The 17,002-nt window shown below is 42.4% G+C and overlaps 1 protein-coding gene across 4 annotated transcripts in view; it reads left to right on the top strand.

The window, feature by feature from the left end:
* Positions 1–1,107: 1,107 nt before the first annotated feature.
* LOC107067424 (uncharacterized) overlaps positions 1,108–17,002 on the top strand; it is a 40,696-nt gene continuing 24,801 nt past the window's right edge. The window contains exons 1-3 of one of the 4 annotated variants that reach the window (XM_089177457.1): positions 1,112–1,767; positions 2,308–2,571; positions 3,109–3,332. In XM_089177457.1, the coding sequence (XP_089033583.1) occupies positions 3,326–3,332 (7 nt within the window). In that variant the 5' untranslated portion in view covers positions 1,112–1,767; positions 2,308–2,571; positions 3,109–3,325. Of the gene's footprint in view, positions 1,768–2,242; positions 2,572–3,108; positions 3,333–17,002 lie in introns of all 4 variants that reach the window. The other 3 variants (XM_015322935.2, XM_015322936.2, XM_015322934.2) reach the window with 3 other exon arrangements.

The raw sequence follows: 17,002 nt of genomic DNA, 5'->3' as shown, positions 1-17,002 counted from the left end.
TCCAGCGAGAAGAAAAAGAAAAAACGAGCTTGCTTCGTCAAATGGAAATTCAGGTTCGTTACTATTTTTGGATCGTCCAATTATTCGCGAAAGTATGGAATTTGGAGAAATGATCTCTCTTAGATTGCTAGGAGATTTTCTTCCCGAAGATTCCATTGAGTAAAAGTCGCGAGATACGGATTGCTTCGTTGAATGACGTAAGAAAGGGGTAGAAGAGGATGGCGTAGAACGTCGTGACGTAAGAGCAACATCGTGTCGCAAAAGGCGAGTACCCCGAATCGAAGACGATGCCATTATTCTTTTTAATGACATATTCGAAAAATGTCGACGTAACCTTTCGTTGGATAATTAGAAAAAAAAAAAAAAAAAAGGTTGGAGCGCTCGACGATCCTCGATGAAAATAATAAAAGAAAGTCAAAAAAGAATTGGGTTGGTTTTATCTGTCGATGCCTATAGGATCTTCAATTGGAGGACGTTGGTTGTTGGTCCGGCACTGTTTGGGAGAGAATCGTATGTAGGTCGGATTGACGCTCGCAAGACCCGGTTTCGTTCCGAGGCTGCTTCGGCCCCAAAACCGAGCCTCCCTCTTTCTCCCAATGCGATATCTTCTCCTTGTCCACGTCATAATGCTGGATATTCGCACTCTAACGAGTTCGTCCTACCATTATCTATTTTCAGTATCGTATTAGCATATTGTGTAACTGGAGAAGTTGCCCAACCCCGTTCGTCGGCCAAGATAATAAAACGCGTTACAACTAATGACAAAATGAACAAAGTCCCTTTTATTTGATCGCCTTGTAGAATTTCCAAAGGATTAGAAGTAAGAGAGATGTTGGAAACCTCAGAAGGAAGACGAACGAGTTAAATTCCCGTTGAATATTCAACGGCACGGCAAACGTTTTCATTAGGTACTCGCGGAATTCACACGTTGTAAGAACTTTTCAAATTCCGCGCGCAACCCCTACTACTAGGGGATGCACCGTTGCGCCGCTGCTTTTAATCGTTTAATAAACGTGACCGTACCGCCGACAGCTGCTGCGCTTTCGGTAATTAAAACGAGGATAAAGCCTTTCGAGAATCAAAGTGTTTATCCGTTGTTAAACGCATGCGCTTATCTTTCTCTTTGTCTTGGTCTTTGTCTTTGTCTTTGTCTTTGTCTTAGTCTTTGTCGCCACTGCCAAGTCAATTAGCGAGAACGCGCGTGATTTATGTTTCGTCGCTCGGATGGCAAGCAGAGCTTTCGATCATTTTTCCGAGGGTTGCCGATGCACTTTAGCCGAAAGGGAAAGACAAATGGAAATAGAAAAGGAACATAAGAGAAAAAGAAAGAGAAAAAGAAAGAGAAAAAGAAAGAGAAAAAGAAAAAGGAGAAAGGAGTAACATCTTCGAACCAACATCCCCCACCGTAGTAGGGTAGCGGAGGGGTAGCAACGCGCACTGATCGATATGGAGGGGCGGACGCAATCCAAGGACGTGGTGGTAGTAGCTGGCGCTTCGACCGCTACCACCCCTGCTGCTGGTTCGTCGGTTTATCAGTGCGAACCGCGACGTCGACGTGGAAACGTCGTTAACGGCGCCGAGCCAGTTTTCCGGGCCTCCCTCGTCCTTGCTTTAAAATTGGGTCAATCCCTCGTGCGCGCACCAACCGAACGCCAACCGAACGCCAACGATTTTCAACTACTCCCGCCACGCTCCTACCTTTTTTTCTACCCTACAAAAGCAGATAGTTTTGCTTTTATTCGATTTCATTGTTCTCCCAATAATTAGGTAAGAGAATTGGCACCTTTTCCTTTGGAATCGTTTTCATCGTTCGTTTTAATCGCTCCTTTTCTCCAATCCTTGTCTCTTTTGGTAGACGACAAGCGATTGAGCGAAGGAGCGCTCTCTCTCGCGTGCGCGCGCGCGCGCGTTATTCGAATTTAATCGAAAGCAATCGAAAGCAATCGAAAGCTAGATATACGCGTGCTGCTGCTACTGCATCCCTGGCATTTGTCGTTCGATGGACCGACCGCCGGGTCTCTTTAACCAGGTCAAGCGTGCTCTTTTCCAAGCTGACCTTCGCAATGCCTTCATTCGCATAATGTTTCTTTTAACGACCAACTTTTCGCGTTCGGAAACATTTGCTCAAGATGGAGAGCCTCCTTCATCGATCGACTAGAGAAAAAAAAAAGAACCCATTTTTTTCTCTTTTCGCTGTAGGGGCTCTTCTTCTTCTTCTTCTTTTTCTTTTTCTTTTTCCTAGTTGGCGCGCATTTTTTCAACCTTCCCTCTTTGGACCCTTTTTTCCATGTAGAACGATTGCTTTAGGTACGCGAAAGGATAACGAGGAATCCAAAGAAGAATGCATCTCTAACGAATTTCAAAGATAATTGAGTGATCGTGGGGAAAGAAAAAAAAAAAAGAAAAATAAATTTGGAGAGAAGAAGAGGAGCAGCGGAGGAAGGGGAAGAAGGGGACGGGAAAAGTTTGACGAAATGTCAATTCGTGCCGAGAGTCGTCGGAGCAAGGCTCCGTCTGTTCTTCGGTTTAACGACGTTGCGGAAGGTTGCGGCAAATTTGTCGGTATCCCAGGTAATAATATTTTTCTTTTAGTTTTCTTCTAGTTTTTATTTTATCGAGAAAAGCATCAGGTTGGTCCAATAACTCGATTGAATTTCGGTGAATTGAACCTTTCGTATTTTAATCGGGGAACACGTCGTAACGGTAAAGATAATATTTTCGTTTAGCGATCGATAGAATCGATATTCGAGATGTTCTCTGACTCCTCCTCGCCTCTCGTAAAGTTTGCCTCATACGTTTGCATAAAGAACGTTTAAAGAACGTTTAAAGAACGTTTAAAGAACGTTCAAAAGACCTCGTACCTTTAAAGATCGGTCCTTTCCTTTGGCGTTTTACATTCTACAAACCGAGAGGGTGCACGTTCTTCTTGCCTTTTTTTTTTTTTTTCTACTCGAAGCTTTTGTAGACGCGCTCGAACTAAACTTGAATCGACTTTAAAAGGATACGGGAATGATCGTAGCCATATTTGTAATAATTGTCTTGAATTATCTGTAATTATCGTTGATCCCGTAGACCAGAGGGTGATGATGCTCCTCCTCCGTTTTTCAGTGTTCGGACGACGCTCTTCCTGAAGCTCCCGGCTCTATCTCGCTCTCTCGTGGCTCTCATACATACGTCGGCCCTCGCTTTTTCATGCTGGCAATAAAATTAGAAGCGTCGATAACCTCGCGAAACTCCCTTTCGAGGCTTGCGCATCGAGTGGCGCGCAAATAACGTGGAAGAGCCAGAGAGTGTCCTCGATCGGAAGAGGGTGCAAGTACTCGGCATGAAGGGTGAGTGCGTTCATTTGTTTATTCCCATATCGCACGAACCTTTGGTAAAAATAGTCGAGGAGCACCAAGTACGTCCATTTACCGATGCAACAACCGTCCTTACAATCGTCTTTGAACGATCAAACCACAAAACGTCGGCAAACGTCGGCAAACGTCGGCAAACTAGTCCTATAAACCAAATTCACATTTATCATAGGTCATTAATCAAGGCGAAAGCCGTAACACGGGACGAAGCTCTCGCTCTATTAGCCTGTCGAATCGCCGTTACGTCGCACGTTATTAATTGTAAAGGGAAAACAATGCGGACAGCCGACCTATCGATGAAAAATAAATATCCCTTCTTTATTTCTATCCAACTCTGATCTATCATGGAATATCTTGAACAGAGTACTACTGCATTCCTCGCGTCCATTAAGAAATTGTACCGACAGACAGACAATGCACGTCTTTCCCCCTTACTACCGAGAAAAATTGTGAGAGGGTGCACGACACAACAACAACAACAACAACAACAACAACAAAATGGCAAAATTCTTTCTTCGTAAAAGTGCAATCGCTTTAATTACGTTTCCTTGGTGGTGAGTTTTGATGGTGAGTTTTGGCGGTCGTGTTCTACGCAAATATTTGTCTCGTCGACCCCCTTAATGGACGCTCGTGTTCGGACTTTGTTTTCTTTCTTTGTTCCCTCTCTCGCGCTATTAATCACAATTATATTCAGCTCGAAAATAGTACGAAAATAGTAGGAAAATAGTAGGAAAATAGTACGAAATAATGCTCTTACCCTCCTTAATCGATCATCATTTAAAAGCCGACGAATCCTCGTTGAAAATTTCAAATTATTGTAAAAGTTCATTTCGCGTGCGTTTAGATTTTTCCTTGAAATTTGCCTCAATCGTAATATTTAACTGGTACAATGTACTTTCCTTCTCTACTTAAAGAAGAAAAATAGGAAAGAAAAGTTGTACTGTTGTTTTTTGCCTTTCATCCCGTACGTTCTTTTCTATTCGTAAACAAGGGGGTAAGATCGATTAAGGCTCCTTTTCGTTTCTGCCGATTACTCGCGAGCTTTTGGAAAACATTACGCGAGGAACGTAACGCTCCAAGCATTATTACGATTGGTTGAAAATAAATAGAAAAAGGAAAAGAAAAAGGAAAAGGAAAAGGGAGAAATTGGAGAGGGTAATTTGCGGTGTATTTTTTGGTGGTTCGGCGGAGCACTCGAACCATCATCCATCGAGACCGTCTATATTTTAGCCACTCGAGGAGAGGAGTACAGTACACACACACACACACACACACACACACACACACACACACACACACACCTTTTAGCACGAATTAACAAGATTTGACTGAATTTGTCGAGTTGGTCGTGGAGTGAAAAAGCGATTGAAGGTAGAATTCGTTCGGCCCACTTTCGTAAGAAATACTAAAGCCGCGTTAAAGCTTACCGCACAAACTTTCCTTTTATTCGTTTAATCTATCCGATCGAAAGTTGGCAACGCGCGTTTTCATTAAAAATTGTTCTCCCTTATTCTTATCCAGGCGAAGGTGGTGCTCGTTAGTAGCGGCTTTAAAAAAGTCGTCTGCCACGCGTTTGTGTTAAAGTCGAGGATCGATAATAAAGACACTTTAAATGGGATGGATTCGGCGCTTTCGCGTTCGAACCGCGCGACGACTGGGATAATTATTCAAACAGAAAAATATGCTATTTTTATTCGAAAAATTGACTAACGATCGATAATACTTTTGTTTTGTTTGCTAAAGCTACGTTTATTAAAGTCTATTCTGAAACTGCACTAGATAGTTTTTCACGGATGAAAGCAGCGATGCGTATCCGTATGGGTAGATGGATAAGTTGGTAGAAGAGCATAAAGAAAATAGTTGCTCGAAGAAAAGTAAGTTTTCTTTGCGGGTTGGCGCGAACATCCCCGGTCTGCTCTTGGAAGTGCGCTCTTGAAAGTGCGCTCTTGGAAGTGCGCTCCGATGAAAGGAAACAAATGGACAAAAAGAAGATTCGAACGTGGACGAAGGTGGTGAAAAGTATGTGTAAGTGGGAAAGTAAGATGACAAAAGTAAAAGGGTGAAATCGAGATGGCAAGGAAAAAAAAAAAAGAATTGAACAAAGGACAAAGAAAGGGGCAAAAAGCAAATGGGTTAAAAGTAGACGCGAGAGACTTTGTTGCCTCTGGAGATTTGCAATTGAGCAACGATTTCTAAACTTTTGCTATCCTCCTTTTGCTGTCCTCCTTTTGGATCTTTTAGCGTATGTAACAAATGCGTTGATTATTCGTTAGGCAAAAGAGATTGGACGCAACCCAATACCTTTTTAATCTCGCGTCGCTTCGCGTTGCTTCGCCTCGATTCGCGTCGGCTCGCGTCGATTCGCGTCGATTCGTGTCGATTCGCGTCGATTCGATAGGCGCCGACGTATCAATGTCGAGTTCGTTTATTCCTAAAGAGAGCAAAAAAACAAACAACAAACAAACAAACTTCACCTATTGCAATTTCCTACCGTTGGGAATTGGTCGCGTAGGAAAGAGTAAATGCATGTCGCGTGACGTTCGTCGAATGTCGGAAACAAATATCGGAATCGTATCGTACTTTGCCTCTCCTGCGTTTTAAACCTACCTTTCGTTTCGTTTCGTTTTGCTTTCCGCGCGGAAAGATAATTTATGAAAAGGAAACAATTGGAAAAGATCGAGAATCCTCTCCGTCCCGCGTTTACATGAAAGTTGAGCGAACAAATTGGCTGCGGTAGGACGATTCGTCGTCTTCTCGACAAATAAGGGCTGTTTACTTATGTAGGTGTCAAGTTCGATCGATCCATAAGTCATGAGTTACCCTTTCTATCCTTTTTTACATTATTTTTCGTCATCTTCAAATGTGTTTGTTTGAATATCATCGTAGGAACGTTCTCCTAGGATCGATAAAGGATGTTTCGTCAGGGGGAGATGCGGTAGGTCCTGCGGTTTGCTCGAGAATCAGATTCTGCTTCGGACGCCTCGGTAACCTTCCATTTTCCAACCTCACCATCGATGGATCGATTCGGAATCATCGATACTCCCGCATCGTATTTCATTCGAAACGTTGACAAATGTTTAGATCTATAGCGAATCTAGCGTGTATATTCGTTTAGGAAAAACGAACCACCAGAAAGGACCAATCAGAAAAACTCGCTTTGAAAGGAGTTGCGCTCGTCGCATACCTTCTTTCTCGAAATTTCTCTAAACGACCCTTTCGTTCCACTGGATCCTTTGTAAAGTTTATCGATCGATAGGCAAAAGAAAAAAAAAAACCTATTTTCTATCGTGCATGTTTAGAGATTGTTGCTACCAACGTTGCAGCGCATTCCCTAGTTTCGTATTTTCCTTAGAATCGATCGTTACGTTTGCCGCGTGTTGTAGCCTTTACCTAGATCAATATTTGTTTTCTATGCGAGTGATACCAGTGACGCACCATAAATATTGTATCTTTTTTCTGCCTATTCGAATGAAGAAAGAATAATAGTTTTTTTTTTTAGCGATCAACGCTCTACTAGGCAAATAAAAAAAGAAAGTTGTTTGACGGATTAGATTGGATAAAAAGTTTGGCCGGTGCAAAGCTTATTTGAGGAAAATCGCACCCAAGAGTGTAATAAACGAGCTCGCAAACCCCTACGTGCCCCTATTCGTGCACCAGGTAAGGTAATATCGGGGGAACGCGCTCGTAAATCCAACGCACGCAGGATCCTCCAACGATAGCGTTGAAGTGGGTAGACCAACGGTGGTTGGGTGGTATTAGGGTGGCTCGCTCGGTGATCTAATCGAGAGATCCCTTTTCTGGGTTAGCCTCGAACGTGGGTGTGCGGATGTGTGCGGATGTGTGCGGATGTGTGCGGATGTGTGCGATGGCATGGCAGAGATGCCTGAGAACGACGTTGGGCATACCGTTGCCCAATCTCTATCGACTGTTCCTACTATCTCTTCGGATCACTCTATTTATTATCGTCCTACGTTTCTTTGTTCTTTTTATTTTAAAAGCTAGCCCAAAAATAAGGACAAAATCAATCTCTCATTTGGACAAGTTCAATAAGTTAGAAGACGATTTGGCAAAGAGTCCGAGATCGATACTTTGAGGATAATCGGATCTTCTTTCCTTTGTGACAAGGGTAGTTGGCAACATTGGCGTGTGTGCGCGCTCGCGCGCGCGCGAATTCCTCAAGATTTCAATCCTTTTCCAAAGTATTTCTGTGTGATTGGTCGCGACAAGTTATGTACGGTTGTTCCGTTGAACCTCGTTAGAGAAGGAAGCTAGAGAGTTAGCCGACTATTCGACCGTGCACCTTCGATAACGGCCACGTCAGCGTCCCTTTGTTAAGAACAACTTTATTCGAGCCATGATTTTCGCAGCGTAGGAAGGTAGTAGGGTAGGGTGGGAAGGTAGGAAGGACGATGATCGATCGGTTTCATTCATTTTCACGAGTTAGGTACTACTCTGTAAAGTCAACTAGCAAGTATGACCGCACGATTAAACGTGAAAAAGAGGGAGAAACGAAACGTTTGCTGTGTCTTTTAATACGCGCCTTAATAAGGTCTCTCACGGCGGCGTTTTAATTACACTCGTCGTGGTCGTCGCAGTTCTAGCCGTTCTCCTAGCGATATTCAAAGCGACGGAAAAAAGACAACCTTGACGACACGGTGGTGCCAAGGAGCGTTGCAAATAATTTTACAAGATGGAGATAATATTGTAGACGGTAATGTCATTAACTCTTAACATTTTCAGTAATGAAACATCCCAGAGAGAACTTTGTTCTTTTTTTCCTATTTTTATTATTTTTATTATTTGTATTATTTGTATTATTTTTAGAATGCACGACCCGATAGGCATAGGGGAAAAGCGATCGATAAAAGAGAGAGAGAGAGAGAGAGAGAGAAAAAGTTAGCAAAGAAAATACTAATTCGAATGAAGATCGTTTAAAAAGCTCGATTCTTTGTCCGTTTGTTCCGAATACCTTTTTTCTTTCGTCTTTTCTTTTAGCCGTTTTACGAGCTCTTACAAGATCGCCTCGAATTTTAATTAAAGTTCGGTTAAGCCACGAGACATTTCATTCTTTCGCCTTTCCTCGCGACTCATTCGTTTTCAGGGGTAACGCGTTTCGAATCGTCGCGCAACGGCACGTAAAATAGAATTACCCAAAGGAAAAGCTCCCCTTTCTTACTACTTTCTCTCTTTTCTTTTTTTCCTTTTTTTTCCTTTTTTTCTTTTTGTTTTAAATTTCACGCCAAGAAGGAAAGAAGAAGACATTTTATTTCCTTACTTTTATCCAATGTATATTATTCTTCGAATATATCATATTATATTTTCTCTCGTGATCCTAAATTATAGAGATCATTGTTCCAAAGTTCCTCTTACTGTAATCGCAAATTTGATGATTTGATTTGATTTGATTCGACGGATCGGTAGAGAGGTATTTACGATAACAAAGTTTTACCAACGTAAAACGTATTCTTGATCTTGAATATCGATACGAAGGAAGGCAGCGAAAAGAAAGCCGATCATCGAGGGATCGCAATCAACGATGGTAGACCAGCTGGATAGAGAGAGATGCATAGAGAGATGAAAGATATTGCCCGAAGGTTACTGAACTCGCAAGAGCTTCCAAGCAGTAGAGTTTTATTTTCCTGTAGAAGCAGCTCCTATCATCTTTCTTCTTCATTTCTATGAAGAAATTTTTCCTAAATTTTCTAAATCCGCGAATGAAAGTACGTTCCTACTTATTTTTATTGATTATCGATTTGACTATATTAACGACACAATATCACAGTTAGGGTCGTTAAATTTACGTGGCGAAATGGCAAGAGAAGAAGAAGAAGAAAATGTGCAAAGACCGATCAAAGTTGACGCCGCAAACAAGGAAACTTTTCGAGTCCTTCGTAAAGCTGAAAAACGAGTAACGCGGCCACGGGAAAGAACGAGCATGAGACAAAGAAAAAAAAAGAAAGACACCAAAAAAAAACACGGATGTATCTTAGGGGAAATCTTTTACAGGCCTTTTCCGATCATCCTTTATCTCGGATTTCTACTTACGGACTTGTTTCTTCCATTTGCTTCTGTCCGGAAATTTCTTTGAAAATCGAAAGGACCAAGGCGAGATCGAGAGGAAGAAAAGTTTGTTGGAACGGAAGAAACAGTTTGTACAGATTGAGAAGACGCTTTCTTTCGAGCTCATCCGGGATAATGTTTCGCTTCGACGGGCTTTTCCTAAGGACACTTTTGCCCACCTGCCAAAGTGTGTCGACTTCAATTTTATTTCTCCCTTCCTCACTCTATTCTATTTCTATCCCTAGAGCAGTGTTTTCGAGTCATCTTTTTTTTTTTTTTTTTTTTCATTTGCTTTCGCTAATAAACGCGATCGTTTACTCGACAGTCTTCACTTTTTCACCGAATTGAGAGAAGAAAGAGAACGAGAAAGAACATTGGTCGGTCGTCATCGAGAAAACTTTGCGAGGCCCGTTGGCGAAGAGCTAGAAGAAAATCGTTCCGACTTGTTCTCCAACTGAAAGGAAATCGTAGTTTTGCGAGGAATTGTTCCGAGAAGATCTGCGAGCGTAGTCGTCGTCGTAGTCGTCGTCGTAGTCGTCGTCGTAGTCGTCGTCGTCGTCCTACTTTTCACACCTTTTCACAGCCTGAACGTATCGTTCGAGGCTACTTATCGTTCCAACTTCCGCGATCTTTGTCATTTTCCACGAAACTTTCCTCGATCAATTTCGAATCGACGACTAAAAGCGTTAGAAAATAATACACTTGGAAAGATGGAATATTCTGTTATTGTAGTCGCGTTAACGCTAATGTCTGACGCGTCGCGTCGCGTCGCGTCGCGTCGCTATAATCAAAGTTTCTGTCTCATTAATTATTGCGTCGTGCATTTATCATAGAACTATCGTGTCTGCCATAATTGGCGTGGCACGTTAATTAAATATAGAGTCAGTCTCGAGTCGGGTGTTGTTCTAATATGAGCAAACGATCACGAGTTTCGTCTTATTCTCGCGATATTCATAACGTAATCGTTTTCTCCTTTATTCAAGTGAACAATTTTTACAATGGGGGTGATTTGAAAGATAGGATTTAGTCTAATTGAGACTATATCTGTTTGTGTGTCACTGAATATTACGAAGCGTATTAATTACAAAATTAAAAATAAATTTTTATTATTATTTATAAAAACATTACGCCTACAGGAATGCAACCCTCCAGACACACTTGAAAATGCTGCTTGGGAGCGCCATCTGTTGAGACGAAATTTTTTTTTGCCCAAAAGATAGGCAACTCGTAATACATGCGGGTATAAACAGTTTCGACTCCAAAAAAATTCCGTCCCAACAGATAGCGCTCGCAAGCAGCATTTTCAAAGTGTGTCTGGAGGATTGCATTCCTTCAGGCGCAAATTTTTATATAATTATTAAATAAATAATTATAATAATATTATATTAAGAAATTATCTTACTCCTGATACTATGCACTCGTCTCATTTTCTCGAGAATTGCTTTTTCAAAAGTTTCACTTTTAACTTGTGTGATTTGCACACATGTATTTTTTTTTTTTCATTTATCTTCCTTTCTTCTTGATTCACGTCCCATCTTTTATCGCGCCGAATTAATGCAAATGACGTATTTACTTTGATCAATAAGAAGAAGAGAGTCGGCTAGCGAGCGCCTTAAAGTCATTATAAGTTCGATAAAGTTCCTTTCCTATCCTTCCGAGACCGGACTCCATGCAGGAACTGAATAATAATTCCGAGTTACACCTTGGAGCGATCTTACAAACTTGCATGACCAACTTTTGTCCCGGGTCTTTCAATTTATTCTATTTATCCCAATCTTTATGCAAATCTCTTATCTTTTCACGAACGTCTTTCGAAGCTTCGTAATTAGATAGCGCGACATTGGTTAAAAGCGCGTATCGGTAACAAAATCGATCCTCATCGCCAATTTCTCTGTGAATAATCTTCACCAACGATAAATCCACTGAGTTGATAAAAAATTTATCGGAAAATAACAGGTGCGCGGGATCTTTTCTCCTAGGAATCGAAAGTTTCTTCCGACTTTTCTCCGGCGAGTTGTTAGATTTTGTATTTCTCATTAGTTAGAGAAAAGATGATATATTTTTGTGGACGTTTGGAAGGAGGTCTTAGGACAACGGCCCGTATCTAGGTCGTTGCGTCGGTGGAAGCGCGTTCGCGAGCACCTTTAGAACCTACAAAGTCCTAAATTTCTTCGTTACTCTCGTATTATTTTGCTCGATTATTGACTTTAATCGAAGCTTATTCGAAGCCCGGTATCGTTGCATGCTACAACCACATTCTATAGATATAGCTTAGGGTCGTGTACGAAGAGCTTACGGATAAGACGCATACATGGAAGCTGCATTGTGCAATATTGTATGCGCTTATCGAAGCGGTTTGCCTTTGGCTATCCAGAGGTGTAAGAAAGCGCAACGTGTGTGAACGATGTAGGAATACTCGTGATAATAATCGTTTGGCGCATTTAAAAGTATCGAGCAACCACTAATGCCTGGCAGTAGTTAGGAACGCTCGTTGCCAGACGAATCCATACTCGGTCTTTCACGAGTCGCAGTTACCTCCAGTAGTTACGGTCATTATACTCAGCCGCCCGCCCAGCAGCCCGCCCAGCAGCCCGTCGTCATTCGCGTGATCTAGCCCTTTACACTCGCTCCTAGCGTGTAAAAGCGATAAAACTAGAAGCAGCACCTTTCACGCGACACAATGCGATATCGATCGTTCACATTTTTCGGATTAATATCTCTTCTTGGAAAACTTAGCAATGTACTATGCGTAAAAATAACAACTCGTGTATGCTAATTATGCAACGTTTTCATAGCATTGGCTACTTGTTTGCTATTATGTTCCATTGATCGATACTTATGAAAGATGAAAAGTAATGGTGTTTTCTCTTGTCAGAAATGATGACCAAAGATATATATATATATATATATATACTCGATGATTCGGGATTAAAAAAGGGAAAACGAGCGCACGCGATAAAACGATGAAAATGCAAACGTATGTAAAACGCGATGCAGCCGCGGTTAACGATTTTTTTCCCGTCGCGTTCGGGGAAAAGGGGCTAGCATTTCAAAACGCAATGCCAAAAAAACCCGACGGTTCTTCGAGTCGTATTAAGTAATTACCAGCGACATCGTTAATACGCTCGTTCTTACCTTCGCTAAATCCATTATTATCGTCCGGTGTATGAAGAAACAAAGTCGAAACGAGCTGATAGCCCTTGTAAAAACTTATCCTTAGTTCCTAGTAGTAGGAAATTGATCAATGGCTTTGCTCGTCGGGGCTTAACGAGCAAAAATCCAGGTGGAAAAATAATAGATACCAGAGTAGCTTGCAAATTTGGATTCGTTCCTGTAACGATCGAACCAAAGTATAGCAGAGTTCCTGCTGGGAACCGTAGTAAACTTTTCGCGAGCTTTTTGGCAAACCCGAGAGGAGGCTATTCCACAAACGTATTTTACGTCCATGTATCCCCGCTGGAAAACGCTCGTCTCTCTCTCTCTCTCTCTCTCTCTCTATCCTCCCTTTACAACCCATGCGGTCTGCTTAAGCGCTAACCAAACCTCGAACGTGTAGTCGTGCACGAAAATACGGGCTCTCTCTTTGACTCTGAAGCTTTACCTAACCAATGCCCATGGATTCGGACTTTCCTTAAATTCATTTACTTCCCTTTTTTTTTTTTGTCTTTTTGCAATATGCCAATTTTTGTGGATTTGAATTTTCTCTTACAGCTCGAACCAATCATATTTTGAATGCACCCGCCCGCACCCGTGGCGTCACGGTTAATTTAGCTCGATAGAACTCGGAGAACGTTCTTTTGGGAAATTCGTTAAAACGATTAAAACTTGTTTCTATCATGTTTGAATTCTTCCTACGCGATAGAAACAACCGCAACGATTTAGATAAGGACAGAACAAAAGGATGCAGATGTATTCGTTGCTCGTGCGAGCTCGATTCGATCATAACTCTCATGGCAACTTTCCTAATTTGGTTACATCCAGCTTCCAAACGTATCAGGAAACTGCTCGACGCTCGACGCTCGACAAACTTGTTTCTCGACTCGACTACCGATCTACTCTGACTCTTTATATTCCTTATTCATCTTGGTAAGGCACGCAGCCCAAAAGACGCATCCTTGCGAATCCTTTCTAGCAATGGTGCTGCTGGCATATTGATCCAACCGTAGCTTTTGTATTCCACCCTCGGCGCGTGTCCCTCTGCTTGTTTCCTGACCCCGTCCTACCCTTTTCTTCCTTTCTTTCTTTCTTTCTATCTTTCTCTCTAACCGACAAATAGTTTCGATCGGAGGAGAACTTTCGAAGCTCTTGCTCAAGAAGTAGCCATTAAAATAACGAATAGAAGTTATCTTGCTTTGCCTTGCTTTGCCTTGCCGTGCCTTGCCTTGTCGACTTAACGAAGCACGATGTGTTTCCGTTTAAATGAAAAGAACGCTCGGTTTTGTCGCAAAGAGTTGCTATTACGGGACAACGAACAAATCCACGCCAACTTTAACCGAGTTTAGATCGAAATAATCCAATTCCTAGGTAAAACCCTGCTGCTGCTGCTGCTGCTGCTGCTGCAGTCGTAATAAATCATAAAAACCAGTGGTCGGACCATCGAAAAAACCTAGCGGAGAAAAAGTTTGTTTCTTCTCGTTGCCTATATTACGGAGATCGAGCGTAAATCGAAAGCACCGATGAAAAATACGACGGCAACACAGCGTTTCGGTTAATAAAGCAAACAGAAAATCAATATCGCACCTTGTTGTCGTCACTGTTTCAAGTGAACATCCAAAATGTCATATAAAAGTCTAAGATAAAGGACAATGGTCTCCCACGGTTGATTCATAAACGTGACAAAAAAGTACGCGGCGGACTTTCTCAGCTAATTATACGAATCAACGCTAGGAACTTTACGATCGATACGAGTTTCTCGCGACGAAGCGTACTTTCTTCCTATTTATTGGCTAAAGTTTTACTTTAGTACGAGCTGCGAGAAGAAAAAAAGGTCCTCGGCCAAGGGAAAAGATATTGAAACGAGTTTCGAGGCCATAAATCGTCTGGCTTCGACCCTCCTTTGCTCTTTCTGGCTGGCCTACAGGTGCGCTACTTGGGAAAAAAATCAAAGAAGAAACTCGCGGCGTACCGCGAGCTCGTCGTCTTATTCCCTTTGCTTTTTATTTCAACCTCCTACACGCGTATATTCTATTAAGTGGCTCTCTCTCTCTCTCTCTCTCTCTCTCTAAAAGGACTGTTCTTTTTCTTTCACAAGGACGTACGATCGAGCTTTTAATTATCTAAAGAGCTTTCAAATTAACGGATGGGCTTGCCAATGAGAAAATTCATGGAAAGCGTGGGACTCCTTGATTTTGTCTAGTTTATTTCCTAGCTAGATGTAAAATTGTAAAATAAAATTACACGGTGGAAAAGCGCGAATATTACACGGCTCGTTTAAGTACTCCCAAGTTACAAGGATTTCTGTTTTCCAGTTAGTTTTGGCAGAGAGAGAGAGAGACACTCGTGGATGAACGAACGCATTAAATCGGATCCAATTACTTATTCCTCGTTCGAATAGCGGGGATGCTTACGCGTTCGGCCTTCCGTGTAAATTGCGGCGAGAGGACAACATTCAGGGGAGTAAAAGACCGAGAAAAAGCCGTGCTACGTGACTCCGCCATAATTATTCCAATTAACCCTACTCGAATCTTCCCGGGACGTGATAGGCGACAAAAGGTACAACCAGTCAGACGTCAGCCTGTCGTCGTCGTCGTCGTCGTCGTCGTCGTCGTCGTCGTCGTCGTCGTTGTCGTCGTTGTCGTCGTTCCTGATAAACATTAACAAAAGTCTCCTTTTAGTCTGGAATAATTCGTTTTCCTGTTCTATCTCACTTTGATTTTTGTAACTAAAGAATGACAGTATCGTCGGTGGATAAAGAGAAGAGCCTTATTTACAACGTTCGTCGTTTATATCCGTAAAATTGAATCCCTCTGTGTGGTAATATTCGGTAAGAGGATCGAAAAAGGTCTAGAAAGGGGGTAAAAGAGTACTCGAAGCTTTTTCAACGAGAGTTACACAACTTTTTTTTTACCATCGACGTTATTACAATTTTCAAAGATATTTCGGACGTCTGGAATTAATTGATTCGCAGAAAGTTTTCTTCTGACACCTTGTACAATATGAACTGGTTGGAAAGTTTATTCGCGATTTGTCAAGGTTCTCCCCTTTATCGACAAGAAGAAATCCTCCCCTAGTTGAACGCGTTCGTTTATCTTTGCGCGTATCGATTAATCATGCAAAACTCTATCTATCTCGAGAGACAAGCTTCTCTCATTTGCGGCAAAATCTCATCTTTGACGCGAGGGAGCGTTTCGATTTAAGCGCACCCGTCGATTTTCCATCGAACCTATTACAAATTAGAATCGTTAAATGCGATTCCGATAAAAGTCGCTAAAATAATTAATAATACAGAGACAACGCACACGCTTTTATGATTAACGAGGGGTTTTTTTGGCCTCCGTAGAACGAGCATCATTGGAGTTAAATTACAATGACAAATTCCACTCGACGAAGCAACGTGCAGGGAGAGCCTCTGCTTCAGATTCTGGCAGCTTTCCGAACGTTTTATATCGAGCCCTCGATGGAGCTCTTGAAATTGGTTGGTCAACAGGAAGGTATCGAGCCGCGCGTATCGAATAGATTCTCGTGCTCGTTAAGCGATCCATGTTGGGAAGGGTACGCGATGCTAATGAATGAGAGAGATCGGAATATCGAAGCGGAAAGGTAGAAGTACTCGTGCTAGTTGTGGACGCCTGGCGTACTCGGAGCCCTTCTACGAGCCCTTCTACGAGCCCTTCTACGAGCCCTTCGACGAGCCCTTCGACGAGCCCTTCGACGAGCCCTTCGACGAGCCCTCGCCTAGATTCCTGCTGCTGCTCTCCAATAGGATTTCGTACTGTCTTGTACACGCGACCGAGCTTCCAAGGACATAAATCAATTACACGCGAGTGCGTCCCACAGCGCGTTATCCGGACCACCCGCGACAAGCCCGCGACAAGCCCGCGACAAACCTGCGACAACCATGCGACAACCCTGCGACATCTCCCAAAGCAATCCACGTGTACCTATCTACCTACCTGCAAAATCCGAAACGAAGTTACGCGCTCGAACGGACGGACCTATTAATCTCTCGATTAATCGGAAAGCGACTTTGACGTTGATCGAGCGCTTCTTACTCCCTTTAATAACTGCTATAACACCCGAATCCCCGATCACTGGATCCTTTCTTCGATATCATCCTCCCCTGTCGAGATCAATAACATTTGATAAATGCGCGATAACGTGCCATTTAAATGGAACATCGAAGTATCGTTTTCAGTAATTACGTTTTACTTTCCATCCCTCTCTCGATGACGAGATATAGGAGAATGTAATGAACGTGGACGCGTTGCCAAATGCATTAATCGATTATACTCACTTGCATTACCCTCTATTATCCCGCGCGAGTACCAGCAAACTTGTGGCTTTGCTCGGGGATCCAATGGTACCTATTAATTCGTACTACGTTCTACATAAGGTTGTACACACGCACTACGATCCGGTTTCGTTAT

Source organism: Polistes dominula, unplaced genomic scaffold, assembly GCF_049000335.1.
Source record: "Polistes dominula isolate Pdom_NZ unplaced genomic scaffold, Pdom_raw_medaka contig_20, whole genome shotgun sequence".
In the NCBI taxonomy this organism is placed as follows: Eukaryota; Metazoa; Arthropoda; class Insecta; order Hymenoptera; family Vespidae; genus Polistes; species Polistes dominula.
This window is presented reverse-complemented; position numbering and strand designations above follow the sequence as displayed.